Here is a 22,382-nt window from a genome sequence, read left to right as displayed (position 1 = left end):
TTATGTACAGAAGAAAACCACAGTCAGTACACAAATAATTAGGTCCATGTTCTGAGCATTGTCACTGTGAAATGGCCCTGCTTGCATCTATTCTCCCCTTGTTTACTTTTGCCTTTCTTTACTTGCTCCCTCCCCATCTCTTGACCTCTCACCTTCGCTCCCTTCCCTTCCCTTCCCTTCCCTTCCCTTCCCTTCCCTTCCCTTCCCTTCCCTTCCCTTCCCTTCCCTTCCCTTCCCTTCCCTTCCCTTCCCTTCCCTTCCCTTCCCTTCCCTTTTCTTTCCTTTCCCTCTTTCCTTCCCTGAAGTATTTACGATTTCTTGCATAAGTATTCCACCCCAGCACTCTGATGGACCTTCCAGGAATGTTCCTATTTTCTCCATTAATCCACACCACAGTCCTTCGAGGTAGCTCTGTTATGAGCTCATATTGCAGATGAGAAAACTTGGGCTCAGAGAGCTTAAGTGGCTCATTGCTGATAAGAAAGATGGTTGATATGGGTGTGAGCCGGTGACACTTGAGACTGGGGATCAATTAGTTAGGCCTGGCAATCTTTGAGCAATGCTTAATTAAGGTCTGAACAGGGCACTGGCAGAGGGAGGGAAAATAAGGGGACAGATGGGGGATACAATAAAAAAAGTCTCTTTGAAGTGCTGATGGGCACTCTTTAATAAAAACAGGGCCTTGCTGAAAGCATATTTCATTCTTCAGGCAACTTACATGAGATTCAACAAGTCACAGGAAATACAGAACAGGAAGAAGGGCAGAGTGGAAAACTGATTTCAGTTTAGTTCCAAGGTGCTTCGCCTCCTGCTGTTTCAGCCACGGCATTCTTCTGTGCTACAAGGACCCTTTTGAATGATGCCCTCCAATTCCCTCTATGGGAATGCTATCCCGATAAAACCCCTTGAATTTTTTTAAAAAAAGGCTCTTTACAAAGAAACTGAACGTGTTTCGAGAGGAGTTTGTCTTCCTCTGCAGTTCACTAGAGAGAGTATAAGGCAGAATGTCAATGTGAACTGGAATATGTGGAATTAAAAAGAGAAGGTTGTGATATATGGTTTCTGGAAAAATTTGGGGTGTTGGATTTATCAGCGGTTTTTTTTTCTGTTTTCTTTCTTACTACTCATATGCACCTAGAGTGAAGGAATAAATAAAGGGATCCATGTAAAGGATAATTCCACATCACCAAATTGGGTGGAGCCATCTCAGACAGTTAGGAATAAAGGCCAATGAGACCCTTTCTTTTAAATCAATAAACCTGACTGCTCTCCACAATGCCATTTGTAAGCTAGTTAACTTTTTAGGGTCACCAAAGAGGGAATGGAGGGATTTGGAGAAGCTCAGTTTTGCTGTTTTGCTGTTTTTCCAAAGCTGGAGGGAAAAAAAAAAAAAAGTGAAATTAATCCTTGATTCACTGCAACAGTGAAAGGGATTAATTTCTCCCTCTCAAGTAATGAAAGAACCAAAAGTCAAGTCACAGCTTCTAGAATTGATTTTTCAAAAGTCAAAGGTCATGTGTTAAGTACTTTTAATAAAAATCATTACCCAACTTGCCCATGAAGACGAGGTCATGTTACAAGAATGCTCCCATAACAGTGACAGCTTAGATGGCTCGGTGAGGGAGCAGGCAATGCATCTGAGCTGCTGAGCCCGGGCAGAACAGATCTCATACAGAAAAGAAAGACATTAGACCATTAAATAAGAAAAAAATAGCTGAACACTTTCATTTAACTCCCCAAAACAATGTGACTTGGGACATCCAACCATATCATCTGTGGAAGAATTTGCACAGGAAGAATTTGAGCACCAGAGATTTTGTAGTCTGCTGGTGATTGCTTGAAATCAATGGGAAGGCATAAAAGGTGCTAATAAATTTAACTGCTACCCACATGTGAGGCTGAAGAAAATGATAGAATTGCTTCCAAAGATGAAAAATGGCCATTGAGAGGGTTTACCTATTGGCATGTAGAGTATATAACTGATTTTCTTAATTAATTGCTGTAGGCATTGGCATTAAGGTATCAGCTATGTGGGCATAATTTATGCAATCACTGGAAATCCCCAGATATGACAAAAACAAATTATTTATGTCAAAACTAAATATTTCTCATGTAATCATTAGTATAATTAAGTTCTTCAAGCTTATCAAATGGTTAACAATCATCTGGTAGACATACTAAGCACTATTATTCCTTTTTCAATATGTACGTTGAAATTTAAGTCATTCCCAAGACTGATGAGAGGTCACTCAGTAAAGTCATAGCAAAGCATTAACTGGACAACATAAGGTTTTACTTCTTGGTTTAAGGCTTAATGTCTTCATATGTATTTTCATTTTCTATTTGAAATTATGTTTTACCTTTTAAAAAACAAGCTTATAGTCCTTAGAAAATGATGTTCTTTTGATTTGCCAAGGGCTATGTATGGAAAGGCCTACTGGATATATTAAAATCTAATTATTTAAATTTAGATTTATTCCTTTCAATAATATTTTATAATAGACTTTAGGTGAGTAGAATTGCCAAGTAGACACTCTATGACTGCTTATTTCAGTATGAAATGATAATAAAACCTTAGATTCAACAGTTGGATTATCTTCCAGTGATAATATGAGGTGACTTCTGGCCATTCATTCTACTCTGTGCCTCAATTTCCTCTTTTGTGAAATTGTTAAATGGTGATAAAACCTTCTGTGACTACCTTGAAGCACTGAAAAGTAAAAATGAGTAGTGGAATATAACTAGAAGATATAACTCTACATCAAATCTGGTTTTCTTTTATAAAACACTTGAGAGCAAGGAACATGTCCACACATATGTATGTGGCAGGGTAGTAGGGGGCGGGCAAGTCTGTGTGTATATAAGGCTATGAGTTCTTTGGGAGCCACGGACAATATATCATTATTTTTTATTCATTAGTTTATCTCCCAAAGAACTTAGTCAATCAAATAAATTGTGTATTTTTGTCAAAATTAGACAAATAGGAATACTACCAGATAGTAGTACTGGATTTAATTTGTTTCTAAGTGCCAGACCCTAACACTTCTTGCCTCTGCTTTATACTTAGGTTTGGGTCATTTCTTTGACCCTGCTCTTTTGTCCATCCTTTGTTCAATGTTTTAATTTATATCTGTAATTTTACAGAGTATCAAAGTAAGCTGGCTGCCTCCTCCATCAGGAACACAAAATGGATTTATTACTGGCTATAAAATTCGACACAGGAAGACGACACGCAGGGGTGAGATGGAAACATTGGAGCCAAACAACCTCTGGTATCTGTTCACAGGTCAGTGTTCACACCATGTCGTCCTGCAGGTTTTTGATGAATTTAGTGTGTTAGGAATAAAATATATTCTCACTTCAAGGGAGCACTATTTTTTTGCCCTGGCAGGTGACATTTGTTGGTCTGAGCAAGAATAACCTTAATATTTTGAACTTGGTATTTTCTCTAATGCTTTCACTATATATTTTGTTTCTTGATCATTACCTTAATAAATGCATCATAGATTTTATTAGATCTGTATTAGTTTCTCAGCATTGGTGATTCAACATAGCTCTTGTTGTCAAATAACTGTAGAATTTTTAACTAATAACTCTTAAAAGTCATCTAATCAAATGGTTCCAAGTTTAAGCTGCCTTGGTTCCCTGCCCCCCAGTCTCCAGGGGTGATGATGGTGTTAGAAAATGGAAAGAAGTGTAGCTTGGGAAATAAACAGAGTTGGTTCTACATTTCTCAAATATAAAGGTAAATTCACTTTTATAGCAGTATTGGTGGAACTCATATTAGGTCAAACTTCTCTATGAAAACTGCCACAATTTTTATGCAGTATTTAGAGGAATTTTATTTTATTTTTTATAAAATTAATAATTATATATTTCCTTTAACTATTAGAATACAATATATGCTAGTGCAGTTTCTTTCCTAGAACATAGAGACAGAGACAGGCTTTCAAAAATAACACCTTTGGCCAGCCGGCGTGGTTCGGCGATTGAGCACCTACCTAGGATCCAGGAGATTGCCATTCGATTCCCGGCCAGGGCACATGCCCGGGTTGCAGGCTCGATCCCCAGTCGGCGGCGTGCAGGAGGCAGCCGATCAATGACTCTCATCATTGATGTTTCTCTCTCTCTCTCCCTCTCCCTTCCTCTCTCCGAAATCAATAAAGACATATTTAAAAATAAAATAAAATAAAAACACCTTTGTGGGTGCAAGCCCAGGGAAACAGGAGTAAGGGAACAAGGGAAAGGAGCAAGGGAAAAAGAGAAATCCTATCATGGTAGCATATTATTGAGCTGGCCCCAATTTAGAACACATACAGAGCTTGCTTGGCCTCATATGGTGTCTCCTGAGGGGCTGCATGCCTCACAGTCAATAGCTGGGTAGGAAGTGTGAGCAGTTTCTTTTCTATCATGAGTAAAAATCTACTGACAGGTTAGATTTTGTACCTACCAACAGCTCCCTGGGATGCCAGGGCTTCTGGTGAGTATGCAGACACGGAATCTTCTCTCTGTCAGTCAGCATATATGTGATGGTGGCTTGGTCTAGGGGAGTAGCAATACTCAGGGCTTGGTAGCCCTAAAAGCATAAACTGTGCCAGTGGCTTGAGAAGCAAAGCAAATAGCAGTGGCTCATGACAAGGATCGGTGGGTGAAATTGAGCAAATCTGGGATGGCACATAAACTGTGTCTAGAACAATATACACACTAAAACCTATAACTGACAGACAATAAATAAGTAATATTTTTGCAGATGGGGAAAAAAGAAAGTAACCCCTTATTTATTCCTTTTTTCATAATAAGTAATCAGTAAATTTCCATTTGAAATCATAGCACAAGCGCACAAGTTCACAAGCGCACAACACACACACACACACTTTAAGGCAATGTTCAGCCTACAGTCTGAAACTTGATAGAAAGCTGGGCCCCCTCCTTCAGGTTGTCTTTTATGCCTAAAAAATGTTAGCGTAATGGTGAGAGTGTTTCCAAGGTAGATTGCCCAAAGCACATTATGTGTTTTATATCTGGACAAAATCTCCTAGGCAGGTATCACTGAATCTAAGCGGAAGCCATCCCACTCTACCATACCTTTTAAAAAGTTTAAAAAAAGCCAAGATCCTATGACTTTTTCTCTGATGAAATGATGGGAAGAAGGTAAAAATAATTGAAGTTGAAGTGAGGTGTATGTGTTCTTTGTGATATTTAATGAAACATGTATTATACTTTGGAAGAAATCACCAACATTTTAAAATCTTGCTGAAAAAACTTTAGTATAATTCCTAAGATTTATGTTAGGCTAGAAGAAAAGATTCTAATGATAATTTAATCAAAGCCTTATATTTTAATAGATATGGACACTTGAATCTCCAAAACTGGTTTTGTTTTTTTTAATATATCTTTATTAATTTCAGAGAGAGGAAGGGAGAGGGAGAGGGAGAGAGAAACATCAATGATGAGAAAGTCATTGATCAGCTGCCTCCTGCACGCCCCCGACTGGGGATCGAGCCCGCAACCCGGGCATGTGCCCTGACTGGGAATCGAACCACGATATCCTGGATCCTAGGTCAATGTTCAACCGTTGAACCACACCTGGCAGGGCTCTGAAACTTTTTTTAATCATTACTTTTCTTTCTCAAATGAAAAAGATTAAAAATATAAAATAAACTTTTCTTTATAGAGTAATTAATTAAAGTATGAGCATTACAATAGAAAAACTAAGGATTGGATGTTCAATTTACAGAGCTATAAATGGTAAATAAGCATGATTAAATGTTCAGACTCATTAGTAAAGAAATGTAAATTAAAGCAAAAATGCTCATTTAGCATTTTTCTTTGATTAAAGTAATAAAGATAAAAATTAATGATGATACCCTGTTCTGGAAAGCATATGAGAGAAATACAAACTTTCATATACTGCTTATGAGAGAAAAAATTTCTAGAATCTTTCTGGAAGGAATGTACATGTGTTATATACAGATGCATGTGTGTGTGTGTGTGTGTGTAATGCACGTGTATTTATGAAGAATAAATGTATGATCCAGGTTTCCAACTTCTAGGAGTTTGTTCCAATTTGACAGTCATCTATTTCACAAACTTTTTAACTCTAAGTATGATTAACTCTTTGCACTGTTACTTTAATAACAAATAATGAAAAAGACCCTAAGTATCCACTTATAGGCAGTTAACTAGAAATTTCAGACATAATTATATCAGGGAATATTGTACATCAATTGAAAATGAAGTAATGTAAAAATGCTAAATGATATGTAAAATATTTAAAATATATGAAGTGACTAACAGTTTTAAATCAGTAATTAGTATACAAGCCCATATTTGTAAACCAAAAAAATGAAATCATTGAAAAATATTTAGAATAATATATACCAAAATATTAATGGTAATTATTGCTAACTTGTAACAATAAAATATGTTTTTAATTACATATGTAAAGTGAAAACCAAGGTCAAGACCCTAGTGTCATATTACAATTTTTGGTTACAAAAATTGAAGATTTTCTCCCCCTAAGCTAAGTGTATGCCCACTGAACAGCTAAGAATGAGTGGATCCAGAAAATAAATGTGGGTCAGTAGCCACATGGCCAAAAGAACTTGCTGGTGTGAATTGTTTAGTATTTGTGCAGTTTTTTGGCAAATGGAATTTATCACACTCAGCTCAGTATTATCAAATCAAGATTCTGATTCCTAAATAGATAAACTTATAGGATTTGCTCTCTACAAAAGGTATAATCATTTAAAAAAATAAATATAGAGAGAGCTGCAAGTATAAATCCTTTCACTATCAAAAAGACCCTATTTTGTTAGTCTTAGGGCTGCAGTAACAAATTACCACAAACATGATGGCTTAAAAAAACAGTGATTTTTTTCTTTCAGTTCAGGAGGTCAGAAGTCCAAAATCAGTGTGTCAGCAGGGTTGGTTATTTTAGGAGGCTGTGAGAGAGGATCCATCTGACATCTCTCTCCTAACCTCCAGTGGTTGCCTCCAGCGGTTGCCTCCAGAGGTTGCTGCCAGCCTTTGACATTCCTTCGCTTGTAGGTGCATTGCTCAAACCCTGGCCTCCATCTCTGCATACCTTCCTCTGTGTATTTCTGTGCCCTCTCTTCTTACAAGAACACCAGTCATTGTATATACCCCTCCATAAATCCAGGATGATTTCATCTTGAAATTTTAAAAAATATGTCTTTATTGATTTTTAGAGAGAGAGGAAGGGAGAGGAAGAGAGAGAGAAAAACAGTGATATGAGAGAGAAACATCTATGGGTTGCCTCCCATGTTCCTTGACCAGGATTGAACCAGCAACCTGGGCATGTGCCCTGATCAGGAATCAAACAGGGGACCTTTCAGTACCCAAGATGATGCATAACCAGCTGAGCCACACCAGCCAAGGCTTTTTAAAATATATATATGTTTTTGTTGATTTTTGGAGAGAGGGGGAGAGAGAGTCTTCTTAAAATCTTGAACTTACTATCTCTGCAAGTGCCCTATTTTCAAGGAAGGTCACATTCTGATGTTCCAAGTATACATAAGTTTCAGGGGGACACTATTCAATTCACCACAGACACCTTTTATTATTTTTCCTCTCAAGGACAACTATTTTGAATTGTATCCTTTCATAAATGTTATTTACTCAAAAATAAATAATTTAGTCCTACATTCTTATTCATCTGAAATGTGTGTGACAATCAGAGCTTCAAATCAACATGAAATAACCCATCACCACTCTGGTTTAATATCATTCCAGCTTCTAGCAAAGAAATAGGTCAACTTGATATTGGAGTAGTTCACAAATGCCTGTTCCCATCTTCATAGCTGTGTAAGAATTTCAACTCCAAAGTTGAAGCCTTCATTGGTACTGTTCTTTCTTCCTTTCTCTACTCATAAAATGCATTTGGGAATGAAAACATAACCTGAGCAGTTATATTTACAACCATAACTGATGTTTATTGCAAAAAAGTCACAGACTCCATTTTTAATTTGAACCAAAGAAATAAAAAAAACCAGAAGATAGCCTTATGCCCTAAAATCATTAAAAACAAGTTTTACAAAACTTCTACCTTCCTTAGCTCTTCTCTTTGATCTGGCTTTCATAATGCCTGTTGCATTTCTAGATATTGTGGAAATGTCTTCAAAGCTACAAAGCATGGGGAAATCAGCATGTAACTCACGCTGGTAGACTGGCCCTGGTTTTGAATTGGCCCCAGGATATATTTAGTAACTTATGTACTTTCTAGTAAGCAGAAGTAATTGATTTTCTATAGTAATTTACAGCACTTTAAAACATACAAGATTTGACCCCAAATTTTCAATACCTGTAAAACACGTGGATATATTGATTTGGCTGTTAGAAAATTGGAAATGCCAGAATACTTTATTTGATGATATAGGTAAATATTCAGGTGTAGAGACTCAATTTTTTTTTTTTTTTTTACAATCTTCTATGTGTTATACAGGTGTTTGTTGTGAGTGTGTTTTGCTAGGCTAATGAGACATCTGCAATAACAGTAATTCAGAATTATAACAAGGATTTTAATCACAATTATCAGTTCATTGTGGAAAGCTATGTCAACTAAATTTTAAAGTGCTGTTTTTAATTTTTGAGTGCTCTTCAGGAAAGGTTGTTCGGAATTGAATTTAGGAGTTTTCTTGTGTTTCATGGCCAATATAGAATAAACACAATGATAAACACACATTGGTATTTTATGGGCTGAAAAATTGAAACAATAGCATGGACATTTTATAACAAGGTTAACATTAGGGGAATAAAGGGTAATTATATTGTTTGAATAATACACTGTCTCTTGTCCTAAGTTCTTAGAAATTAGAAATAGAACAGAAGAATTACAGAGCTTCAAGGCACTTAGTATTGTTGGGGATGGAAATAGGCAGAAGGCAATCTACTTTAAACAGTAAGATTTTTTATAGCTAAGAAAAGAATTGCTACCTACATCATACTTTTTTTAGACTAAAATTATAGTTAGAAGCAGCTGAGAAGCACACACACATGCATGCATGTATACACACAGACATACACACACACACACACACACACACACATGCAGATTGAGATTAAGACTGAACTAAACAGAGCAGGAATGCACCATTCATCTCACCCAAAGCCCTTGCTTTACAGAAGAGGTAGCTGAGGCTGAAGCCTGATGTTGCTAAAATCTATTACTATAAAAGGGTGATCTCAACTAAATGACAGGCATTCTGACTCCTAGTTATGTGCTGTTTATACTACACAATGTTGTTATCTTTAGCTCACATTATTGTTATATGAATCTGTAAATGATCATTAATGTTAAAAATATTTTTAAACACAACACTAATAAAACCAACATTAACTTTGACGACAACCACTATGCTGAAAACAGTATAGAGGTTCCTCAAAATATTAAAATAAAGCTACCAATGATCCTGTAATCCCACTTCTGGGGATATATCCAAAAGAATTAAAATCAGTATCTCGAAAGGGTATCTGCACCTCCAGGTTCATTGCAGTATTATTCACAATAGCGAAGATCAATAAATAACCTAAATGTCTGCTGGCAAACAAAGGGATTTTTAAATGTGGTATATACATACAATGGAATATTATTCAGCCTTTAAAAAGAAGGAAATCCTGCCATTTGTGACAACATGGAAGACATGCTAAGTGAAATCAGTCGGTAACAGAAGGACAAACACTGCATGATTCCACTTACATGAGGTATCTAAAATTGCGAACTCATAGAAGCAGAGTATAGAATGCCAATGGTGAGGGAGAGAGTAAATAAGTTGTTCAGTGGATATAAATTGACAATTATGCAAGTTGTATAAATTCTGGAGATCTGTGTTACACCATAGTACCTATAGTTAACAATATTGTATTGTGCACTTAAAACTTATTAAGAAGGTGCCCAGCTGGGTGTGGCTCAGTGATTGAGCATTGACCTAGGATATAGGAGATCACAGTTCCATTCCTGGTCAGGGCGCATGCCCAGGTTGCAGGCTCCATCCCCAGTTGGGGATGTGCAAGAGGCAGCAATCAATGATCGCTCTCTCGTCATTGATGTTTCTCTCTCTCTCCCTCTCCCTTCTTCTCTCTGAAATCAATAAAGATATATTTTTAAACAAACAAAAAAAACACAAAAAAACAAAAAAACCTTGTTAAGAAGGTATCTCATGCTAAGTTTTCTTATCATTAAAAAAAAAAAAGGCAACAAGACACAAGGGTTTTGAAGAAGTAATAGGCATGTTGGCACATTTATACCTGGAATACTATGCAGCAGTAAAAAAGAAGGATCTTTTATCCTTTGGGACAGCATAGAGGGAACTAGAAAGTATTATGCTAAGTGAAATAAGCCAGTCAGAGAAAGACAAGTACCACATGATCTCACTTATATGTGGAATATAATAAACAAAATAAATTGATGAACAAAATGGATCTAGAGACATAGAAGCATGAAACATACTGAAGGATCTCAGAGGGAAGGTGGGGACGGGAGAATGAGCTGGGAGAGATTAATCAAAGAACTTATATGTTTATAAGCATAACCCATGGACACAGACACTGGTCTGGGGAAGGCCTGGGGGTGGGGTGGATACAAGGTGAAGGGGATCAATGGGGATAAAAAGGGGACATTTGTAAAAACAAACCAAAAAACCAGTAGTATCTATTATCTCTGTATGTTCAAACTAGTTAATTATCTTTGATTCTTTATCAATAAAATAATTTTGCATGTTTGTTGTTAGAAAAAATAAAAATAAAAAATAAAAAAATGTTTTAAAAGTAAAACAATAATAATGAAAAATAAATAAATATGACTCAATAAACCTGAAAAAATCTCCACGATAAGAAAAAAGCATTATATGTATTTTCAAATTTGATCTTTATAACAATTTTTTATATACCTATTCCTATTTTATTGATGAGAAAACTTAGGCAAAGAGAGAGAGGTTGGCAAGTTTTTCAAGATCACACAGCTAATAAGCTTGAGAGCAGCTTCAAATCTAATTCTGCCAGAATTGAAAACCTATATTCTTAACTCTTAAACTATAGTTAGTGTGTTGCTGACCATAGGCAAAAAAATGTGTAGTGGTGTGGTTATATAAAAAGATAGTGGGATAATACAGGAATGGAAAGAGATATCTATTGAATAAAAATTGAAGATTACCTTTGCAGCTATAGAAAGTGAATAACTCTAGAAAGGGTTAACGCAGTGTTTCTCTACCACTTCATTTAAAATATACTGTTTAAGATTTCCACTAGTCCAACTCAGGAAACACTTCCCAGATAACAACTCTTAGAAATACCTACATAAAACAGCTTTTGATTGCTAATGACTTCCCTCTCTCTACCCCACCTTCAATGACTGAATAAACAAGCCAGTCAACACAGTGTTGGAAGATCTTTTGATATCAGCTGTCAGGGTTAGGGCCCAAAATATTGCTGTTTCATAGTAATTGTTGGGATAAGTGTTGAAGATACCTCCTTTTACTAACAGGGTAACATTTTTTTTTTAAGCAATAGTACAACCTAACTCTACCTTGCACTAAGTTTTGGGTTTTACTGATCTGTTAGGTTGATCCATTGTCAAATTAATAGAATCATCCATTTTATCCTGTCTGACTGTCCATTATTCATTTCTGGATATAATCATAATGGACAAAAATTCTTTACATATTTTCAAAGTGCTTTCCAATTGCTGCTCATGTCTCTTGTACATTCCCAGCCTAGGCCAGGAGGGCTTTGATGAAAATCGCGTGCTCTGTAGGGCCCAGCAGGAGACAGGGCAGAACCCAGAGTCTTCACCCAAGAGCAGCACACAGTGTCTTTGCTTAATTTCTCTGAGCTTATTATCTTTATCTCTAAAGTGAAGTAATAATATGTTTTGTGTGAAAATTGTAGGGAATTTGAAAATCAAGTAAGAAAATAACCTGCAAATGTTGCTTATCTTTATATCCATTACATGTTTAATATTATAAACAATTTTTACAAGCAGTTTGTCATTTGATTCTCAAAAAAACATTATGAGATGGAAAAGCAGCTATTATTACCTAATTACTTTATGTGGGAAATTGAGATTAGAAAAGATTTCAGTACATCTAAAACTTGCCCAAACAGGTACCCCTCAGCAAAGGAGCAGAACTATCTGCAACCTAGAATTCTGAAGGTCATGTCCAGACTGCCTCTCTGAAAAGCAAAATTTCTGTTTCTGTTATCACTGAACCCTACACTTATCTGGACATACAAGAGGGTCCAGGGTAAGATCTGTTGCTAAAGGTTTGCTATACAAGGCACCAAATTTGAATCAGAAGACTAGGGTAAAGGTATTTTGAAAGAGAATTTTTTAAATCCCACTGTGTAAAACTAGGGTTTATCTGTAGGTAATTCTATGGTAAAGCAGATTCAGTGAAATCTAAGGAAGAACTTTTCTAACCAGCAAATCTGTTGGAAGTGGGTTCCCTCCCTTGGTGAATTTCTCATTGCAAAGGTACTCATGCTTTATTTACAGGATCACTTTGTTAGATGTACAGCATTAGATGGGCCATTTCACTAAACATTAAGATCTCTTTTAATATTGGTATTCTGTGTACATAGAGAGACTCCAAAGCTATTTTCTAGAATAAAATTAAAAAATGCTTACTAAAATTAAACTAAATATAATACATTAAAGAAATTTGGTAGGATTTTCAGAGTAACCTAAGATACATCATTACAGATGATACAAAGAGGGTGATATCAACAGCTCCCCAGTGTATAGAGTTGGAAGTGATATTCTGATAAGTAGCTTCAGCTACTTATTTTATTCACCAGTTTATTTTGTTCATTAGATTCCTTGTTGTTTATTTTTATTTTTAGATTCAATATTGTTGATAAATATGTATTTATTGCCATTTTATTCATATTTTGCATCATGGGGTTGCCAGAAGGAGAAGAGAGGGAGCAAGAAATTGAAAACCTTTTTTAAAATTTCCCCTACCTGGTGAAAGAAATAGACTTACAAGTCCAGGAAGCGCAATCTGAATCAAGATAAACCCAAAGAGGTCCACACCAAGTTACATCATAATTAAAATGCCAAAGGTTAAAGACAAAGGGAGAACTTTAAAAGCAGCAAGAGAAAAGCAATTAGTTACCTACAAGGGAGCACCCATAAGACTGTCAGCTGATTTCTCTTGCAGGACAGAAGGGAGTGATATGAAATATTCAAAGTGGTGAAAAGCAAGGGTCTACAACCAAGATTACTCTACCCAGCAAAGCTATCATTTAGAACTGAGGGTCAGATAAAGAGCTCCACAGACAAGAAAAAGCTAATGGAGTTCATCGCCACCAAACAAACCAGTATTACACGAAATGTTGAAGAGTCTTCTTTAAGAAGAAGAGGAGGAATTATTTTTTATCTTTATCAGGGTTGTTGATAAAGATACACCTTGAGATTTAAGGACTTGTCTGTTTCATCTGAGTCCTCAACATCTCAAAAAAAATCACATGTTGTTTTGACAGGTGTCATCTGTTCTACAATAATTTGTTGTTAATGAGCTACTTAGCAATTTAGCTAAAGGGGAAATTATTTACATAAAAAATGTACACATATCACTCTAATGATGCACAGGGCCTGTCTCATCTACCTGTACTCTTTGTAAACTCTAAAATGAGCCTGCAGTGTACATTATTATATGTGCAAATTATCATATAGGTAGACTTGTGTCATGCTGTACTATGGAAGCAATGCAAAGCAAAGTATGCCTCATGATGGTTTCAAGAGATGAAAGCCCTAGTATTTTTTGCTGAAGTGCAGTAGCTTTGGATTCTTTTTTCTTGGCCCAAATAAAACATAATCACTGACCTTGAATGGGTGATGAAGACATAAATTTTTAGATTGATGGTTTTTGATTTATAAGCAGGCCTCTTCTGGACTGTGAGGAAAAATGATCCTTGCTATTTCTGATTATTTCTTCATCGTTCATATTTTATATCCTGCATCTACCCTGAGGCTATTTTCAGGGATACATTTTTATAAACTGGACAAAAATAAATGAGAATATATGAAAAATAATTTGATTTCTTGCTGTAATATGTGTGACCTTTTGGCCAAAATAACAATAATCACCTCAACAATCACAAACAACATAAAGCATGTCTACAGTTGTTAAAATTTAACTAAAACTTTTGAAACTCAGCTAGAAATACTCTTATTCAATATTTGTTTTTTTCTTTGTGGAAAACTCTTTCATAGGACTGGAGAAAGGAAGTCAGTACAGTTTTCAAGTGTCAGCCATGACAGTCAATGGCACGGGACCCCCTTCCAACTGGCACACAGCGGAGACCCCAGAGAATGATCTGGATGGTAAGGCCCTTCTTCAACCATTATCATGCTGATTTCTAACTTCTTTGCTACTTCAGTTCAAAGGCTCCCTTTAAAAAAGTTAATGAGCTCCATTGTTGGGGATATTTATTTTTCCTGTATCTTTAGATGCAAAGCCAAAAAACCTTTAATGAATATAGGGTCTTCAAAAATGCCACATAAATATAAACTAATTATGCTTTAACTATTGTCCTCATAATAAGTTACTTTTTTTTTCAAGATAATTTGAAATTATCTTTTTTTTATTTATTTTATTTTGAATAGTTGACCTTAAAAATTTTTGTCACAGGAACTACAATTTCTGATAATAACATGAAATATAATTACTTTGCATAGTTTCTTGTGGTGCTTCTGCAGAACTGCCATTTATATTTTTTATTTGCTTATGTTATGATTATTAATATTTGAAATTTCATTTTTTTATATAAAGGACAATCTGCCTTATTTGCTTAACTGAATGTTATTGAGATTCATATAAAAGTCACATATCACTAAATGAAATATAAGCAAAATTCAAAATTAGCAGATGAGAAATATGTTATGAAATAAAAATAATAACTAAATAAGAAAATAAAAATCAATAGAAAAGCCTAATGGAAACAACAGAAAAAAATCTAAATAGTAAAACAGAAGTATATCAGAGAGATTTCAACTTATGGTGAAAGAGGCAGAAATTCATGAAAATGAGAGAGACTTGAAAAAAGAAGTAAGTTACATCTCTAAACTTAAAGCGAGGTAATCAAAATTTGAACCAAGAAAAATGGCTAGAAGAATGACTACATGTGGGCCTGGGTCGGGCCCAGTTACTCAGTTGGCTGGAGCATTGTCCTGTACACCAAAAGGTTGCGGGTTCAAATTCTGGTTGGGGAGCATTGGGATGTTTCTCACATTGATGTTTCTCTCTCTCCATTCCTGTCTCTCTAAAATCAATAAAAAATATCCTGGAGTAAGGATTAAAAAAAATGAATACATGTGTCTTGACAATATGATGACATAAGACAACTGACGATGAAATTCCCTTATTACCATTAGACCTATTCGTCGTGGAAGGTAGAAGCTCTAGATTCCTTCTTCTTCCCTCCTCATTTCTATTCTCTTTCTGGTTCTTCTAGCATCACCCTTTCTCAAGCCTGCCCTTCCTTCCTCTTTCTCAAACCCTTCTCATTTTTCTCCTCTTTGATCTTTCCCTACTTCTCTTTCTAAATAACTTACCCTCCTTTTGAGTTTAATACAGTCACTGATCAGGTTTTACAGAGTAATTATGGCAGCAGTAAAGTCATCAACAAGTGCTGTTTCCACAACAATGATAATCACTGGGATGGCACTGCACATTCATTCAAAGAATATTAATAGGAAGTTTCCTAAGCTTTAGGCACTGTGCTTTGCTCTGAGGATATAATAATAACTAAGGAAGACATGATCCTTTTCTTGTAGACCTTAGAGTGTAGCAAAGAAAGACAAACGTTCTAGGTGAAGTCATAGGAAATTGCCATTTTATAGTTCAAAACCCCCGTTGAATATTGTCCCACCTATAGGATGGATAGCTAGATAGATAGGCAAATAGACTTAAAGAAGATTTGCATTTAAACTGAGACTTGAAGGATGAACAGGCATTAACTATGCAGAAGCACGCCTTAGAAATCCAGGGAGGAAGAGAAGAGGGCAAGGTAAATACAGGTCTAAAGTCAAGACAGACTGTTGGACACCTGGAAAAAAGGCCATCAAGACTGAAACACAGAGATGACATGTGGTGAGATTTGTAAGATACTCAGCTACTAAATGTGGCAAGACCAAATTAAGGATTTTGAACTTTTTCCTAAGAATGTCATTAAAGCAATAATATGCTTTATCCTAAGCAAGTCATTAATGGACTTCAAAAAATAGTGACTTAATTATATGTGCACTTTGATGAGATTACTCGGGCAGAGATATTTTAAAAAGTGTACTAGAAGTAGGCAAACATGGGACAACTCAGTTGGGACAATCCTAGAGGTAATATTACATTTTATGGAAAAGTAACTTGAAGTCTAGAAGATGTTATTTAAGCTATACAATACCTATTTTTCTATTTTACTTGAGAAATAACTTTTAAAGTTTATATACTTATTTTTTAACTTGTCTTAGGTTATATAAATTGAGAAGTTATGGAGCTACACAGTCGTACTTCACAAAGCTTCTACCCTTCACTAATAGGTTAGGGAACATTAACTTATGTATTTATTTATTCATGTGTTTCTTCCTGAAGGCCTATATAGGATAGGCATTATTTTAAGGTATTTTAGGGGTAAAGCAATAAATAAAGAATATACATTTTATGGAAATGGAGAGAGTGGTAAATACTCTAAATAAAAATAAAGCACTGTAGAGGGAATAGCAAATGATTAGGGAATAGCAAATGATTTCACATAGGGGGTTGAGAAGATCTCTCTGATTAGGCAAAATATCTGCACACACCTTAAGGCAATGAGAGAGGGAGCCCTGCAGGCAGAAGGACCAGTAAGAACCAACATCCTGAGATGGGAGGCCAGTTGGTGGCAGAAGTATGACAAGGAGGCCAGGATAGATGGGCCTAAGGATACGATCTATCTTATCTAAAGAATAAAAAGACAGTTATGAAAAGCTATACAAATGCCTTATTTTTCTATTTTACTTGAGAAATAACTTTTAAAGTCTGTAAAAATCTGTGGAGCTGAGACTCAAGACCAGGTTTTGTGAGTGAACGTCCAGTGCAGGTTATCAGAGAAAAGCCTCCCCTAATGTTCTAGAACTGACCTTTTGACAATAAGAAACAGTGATTCAAGGCAAAAGATTCTAAGAAATGAGGTCATATTGTTTACCCAAACTAAGGAACTATATCTCTTACTGGAAGGAGGGGAGATAAATGGAGCAGAGGTGCTGAAGGTCCCATAAAATACCCAGGATGAATGGGGCTCTCCACTTGACTTATGTGCTCTTTCCCCCACTGGAATGACTCACAATCTAAGTGAAACTAAAATGTGATATCACAGCTCCTGGGATGGCACAAAACTTTTATTTAACTGCATGCTTTTCGTATCCATGCAATCTTAATATAATCCAATTCACACATCTATTTTGATTAAGAATCTCTAGGCTGTGCTCATAAGGAGAGTCCTAATCAGTGCTGCTTAATTGGATTTGTTGGAAGGTTTCCATGCTCCTGGCTTAATAATGTCCCTCTTCTGAATGCAGCATTCCTCCTTCCCTTTTCCTTATTTTAGTAGTGATGCAGTTATTATTAAATATAATTAAGAACCTTGAGTGCGCCAAGTCATGGGGAGTACAGACATGAAAGAGATAGGAACAGCTCTCTTGAGGGATAAACAGATAATGGCTGCCCTGAATGAAAAAACTTCATGAAAACAAATCCTTGACTTAGTAACTTCAGGGAATGGGAGTTGTCTAGGTTTACAAGGAAGGTGCTTGAGACAGCATAGTAGATATTCTTCCAAAAGAATGCCTTTAGGAAAATTATTTTGCCAGTATTGGTTCAAAAATGCACCCTCATTCATTCAAATGTTACTCATTTACCAGTCAATTATCTTAATACATTCCAACACATTTCAAATCAAATAGTGTCCCTTTTCTTCCACTTCTTGACCTGGATGATAATTGCTTAGGCAATTCTGTCTTTGCCAGCAATGCACATGTTAGCCAGCTAAAAAGGTAAATAAAAACTAATAAAAAGCAAGCGGGGTTGATACTTGTTGCATATAGTGCTGTTACGGGTTATGATTTGGGATTGTTCACCTTTAAAACAAAATGGAAACTAATAGCCATTTCAGGACATTTAACTCTGTGATTGTGGGAGAGAGATGTTTCACTTGCTTTGTAAAGCAGTGATTTGCTTGCTGTAAGAAATTAAGAGGGCCAGACATATATGGTCCTAAGGCCTTCTTAATTTATTGACTCGTGGTCTCTTTGCACTGAGATACTCCCCTAAAAGGATTTCAATTTATCTTCCTCCCTCCTGTTTTTCTCATTTTTATATCTGTATTATTCAAATATAAAAAAGTATAACTCTTGATAGGGACTAATAATGTTTGGACAAGTGTACAACTTCAGAAGTGGTCACTAGGAGCTCCAAAAGAACTCAGCCTGATGGCTTGCTATATGTATGTATATTAAGGAGATTTAAAAAAAGATTCAGCTCATCCCATTTAAACATATTCATGTCTATGTTTAAATCATGAAATGAGATATAAATGAATTCTACCAAAGCTTTCATGGCTAATGTTAGAAAGCTTTGAATTCTAAACATTCCAAAATAGGAAATTTTGGTATTAGACTTGTTTGATTTTTCGTAAATTGTGGATATGGAGAAGGCATTGAAAACCATCTGTAATAGGAGGCATTCTTTGCTGTAGCCAAAGAACTCCGCATTGGAAAGGAACTGCCGTGTTAGCCCTCTCTAGGTACCTTGCATTGCATAGCATTGCCCCCATTGCTTTGGAGTCTCCTGGTGAACCCCAAGGGAGTGACCTACTCCTTGGGTGGTAGCTCTGAGCCCTGTGGGTCAGCTGAACAGACACAGTGCCTTGTGCGGAGAGCTGAGGGCAATTCTGTCCCCGTTGGCTCCAAACTTCCTCTTGTGTCCTCTGCTTGGCTTAAGCAGTTGAAAATCAACAGTAACTTAGAAAAATACTCCTATTCCTCATGGACTGGCCTTTAATTAGGATGTTTTGTTAAAGTAATTATATAACAAACCTCACTGTTTGCTCAGGTTTGCCTGAAAGCATATTTGCTGTAACTAACAGCTGGGAAGTTGTAAAATATTTATTTTGTGCCTCAAAACTTCACCTTAAAAAAAAAGACAAGATTGTTAGAATTCCCCAAAGTTCTTATGTAAATGTCTTGCATAAGGATATGAGGGAATTTGTGATGAAGTTTAGCAAGGTATTCTCCAGGACAGCCATTTTCAACCGGTGTGCCACAAGAATTTCTAAAACATGCAATACCTGACTATTTAGCCAGGGGCACTGACCTCTTGCCCCTTAGATTGTCAAATAAAAAAATGACAACAGCCAACACAACAATAGCTATCTGGTGTGAATGAATCAAAACTATATCTACTTTTTGTCATATTGGCAAAAATTATATTTGTTGGTGTGACACAGAATTTTAATAACTAGTTTATGTGTGCAGTGAGATGAAAAAGGTTGAAAATCGCTGCTCTAGGAACTTAAGATGAGGGGATCTCTTTGTGTTCCCCCCACACTTTTCTAATTTATAGTGAGCAGGTAGAAATTGCTATACACATCAATCATAATGTAATGTGAAATTAAACCTCCACCCTAAAACGGAGGAGCTTGGCTAGCAAAAATTAGCAATGCAGAGACTCCCGAAAATATAATGGGATGTAGCAAAAACTGTGCACCTAGGAGCAATCTCTAATTTTCTGCCCTCGGGAAATAGATAATTAGTCCTATTAGCCGGATCAGGTAATGGTTGGGTGAAATGGGATCATTACAAAGTCATTTGTTTTAAGCTGTGAACCACAAACAAACGCCTGTGTTTCGAAACTTGCACAATGTATAATATTTGCTGAGAACATGGCTTTGAAAAGAAATACATAAAGTTATTTTCAGTGATGATAAAATCTAAGTTGATGAGACCACCCACAAAGGAGGAACACTGCATATTAAAACTGTCCAACTCATTCAAAAAATAGACTCTGAGAAGTGGAAATTCTCTTGGCAGAAGAATGAGAAATGAGAAAAGTAAGTTTTTGACGAAATTGAAGAGTAGAAAAAAAAGAAGGGAGGGAGGGAGGGAAAATATTGTATGAGTCGTAATAGGCTGAATAATGGGCCCCCAAAAGTCCTAGTCCTTTAATACGTTCCTTTACATGGCAAAAGAGATTTTGCAGATGTGATTAAGGTAAGGATGGTGAGGGAGGGGATTATCCTATATTGTCCAGGTGGGCCTGGTGTACTCACAAGGGTCCTTATAAGAGGGGGGCGGGAAGATCAGAGCGACAGGAAGGGATACGACAAGAGAAGCAGAGCTTGGAGTACTGTGGAGCCAGGAGCCAAGGAAGACGGACAAACTCTAGAAAAAGCATAAGGAGCCAAGAAAATACATCATCTCTAAAACCTCAAGAAGGAACGTGGCCCTGTGACACCTTGATCGTAGCTCCCTGGGACTGGGACCGGTTCTGGCTCCCAGGAATGTAACAGAATGCATGGGTGTTGATTTAAGTGACAGGTGTGGCAACAGTGGGAAACTAATACAGTTGCCAGGAGAAATTTTTTTGGTGGTGGTTAGAATCGTTGACAAAGATAAGTATACTTGTACCAAAATAAAAGTTTGCATAAAATAAGATAAACCAGTCAGTTTGTGTTTTAGTTTTATATTAGCATCTTTTCGAGGCTAAAAGGTATGAACACAATGAGCACTACGCTTGAAATTAAAAAAGTAGGTCAAGAAAAGGAAAAAGTAATATTATAGAGAGCCTTAAAAATTTAGAATTTTACATTCTGAACATTTAATGAAAGTTTAATGAGCCAGAATGAGAGAGAAACAGTTCTATAATGATAGGCTTAGCTACTAGATGTGCAAAAAATAAGCTAAAGCCCAAAATTTTCTGTGATTTGTGGAAGATAAACACCATGTCAAATTGTATGTTCAGCCAACAGTTGCTTTTTCAAAAACATTTAAAAAAAAGAAAATATGTATTTTCTGAATCATTGGAGAAATAAAAATAAATAAAACTTTACCTAGCAGAATACAGAAAATAATTAGAAAGAAAAAATGACAAATGCTTCTAAATGAGACAAGTTCTAAAATTGTCCAAAACTAAACTTAACTCTGTTTTTAAGAGGGAGACTTTCAGATCTTGTTAAAAACAAAATTGGCTCGGTCCCCAGTCAGGGGCATGTAGGAGGCAGCTGATCAATGACGACTCTCTCATCATTGCTGTTTCCGTCTCTCTCCCTCCCTTCCTCTCTCTGAAATCAATAATGATATATTTTAAAAAAAAAAAATTTAATTGAATACTTTTAAGACACAGGAAAAAATATTAAACAAATGAAAATTAGGCAAAGATCTCTATGAACAAATTTACAAACCTACCATAACATTTGAATATACTTTTATCATTAAAGAAGCAGTAAATGTGTACTGTTGTAGGTCAACAATATACATACACAACAAACCAACAAAGTCTCACCACCCAAAGGTATCACATTACCACTCGGAACCCCCAGTACACTAGTGACTCACAAATGTGGTCCTCTGGCGATGTAATGATGTTAGTTGGGATTTATGCACAGAGGAACAGGCAGGTGGTATGTTGTGCAAAAGGAATTCTTTCACATGGGATTTTAATAGGAGCTCATTCTTGACATTTTGGTTCGCTAATTGATAAATAGGCTTGTGGAATGTGGTGAGCCAGTGGTACAGCAGTCAATCCATCACGAAGCTGAAGAATCAAGTCCTTTATTCTCATCCAAGTACAATTCATCTTCCTGACCCTGGCCAGTGTGGCTCCGTGGGTAGGGCTTCGGCCTGCACACCAAAGGGTCACAGGGTCGATCCCCAGCCCCAGTTGGGGCGCATGTGGGAGGCAACCAATCAATGTCTTTCACATCTCTCTCTCTCTTCTTCCTTCCCTCCCTGCCTCCCACTCTACCTAAAATCAATGGAAAATATCATTGAGTGAGGATTATCCAAAAAAATCACCTTACTTATAGAGAATGATGCAGGCAAAGCCAAAACTGATTTTCCTAAGCAACTTAAAACGTGCTTTTGTACTTGGGCAAATGATTCAAAATCTCAGAGCTCCACTGTGCAAGAGATGGTACAAATTACTTAGACTTGGATAAGTGTTTCAAGTCCTTTCCTTAGCCACAGCACACTTTGTAACATCCTCATGAAATGTTTGATCCCCTTATGACTTGCTTGGCTTTTTCTAAGTATAACGTAGTGGATAAGATTGTGGGCTCTGAAATCTTAATAACTAGGTTTAAATCCTGCTCCACTCACTGTATAATCTGGAATA

The 22,382-nt window shown here is 36.3% G+C and overlaps 1 protein-coding gene across 1 annotated transcript in view; it reads left to right on the top strand.

Annotated features, from left to right (window-relative positions):
• DCC (DCC netrin 1 receptor) overlaps positions 1-22,382 on the top strand; it is a 957,719-nt gene that overhangs the window by 781,088 nt on the left and 154,249 nt on the right. The window contains exons 13-14 of the mRNA XM_081150263.1: positions 3,145-3,286; positions 14,234-14,344. Of these exons, the coding sequence (XP_081006389.1) occupies positions 3,145-3,286; positions 14,234-14,344 (253 nt within the window). The remainder of the gene's footprint in view (positions 1-3,144; positions 3,287-14,233; positions 14,345-22,382) is intronic.

This window comes from Miniopterus schreibersii, assembly GCF_964146895.1.
Source record: "Miniopterus schreibersii genome assembly, chromosome: 10".
In the NCBI taxonomy this organism is placed as follows: domain Eukaryota; kingdom Metazoa; phylum Chordata; class Mammalia; order Chiroptera; family Miniopteridae; genus Miniopterus; species Miniopterus schreibersii.
This window is presented reverse-complemented; position numbering and strand designations above follow the sequence as displayed.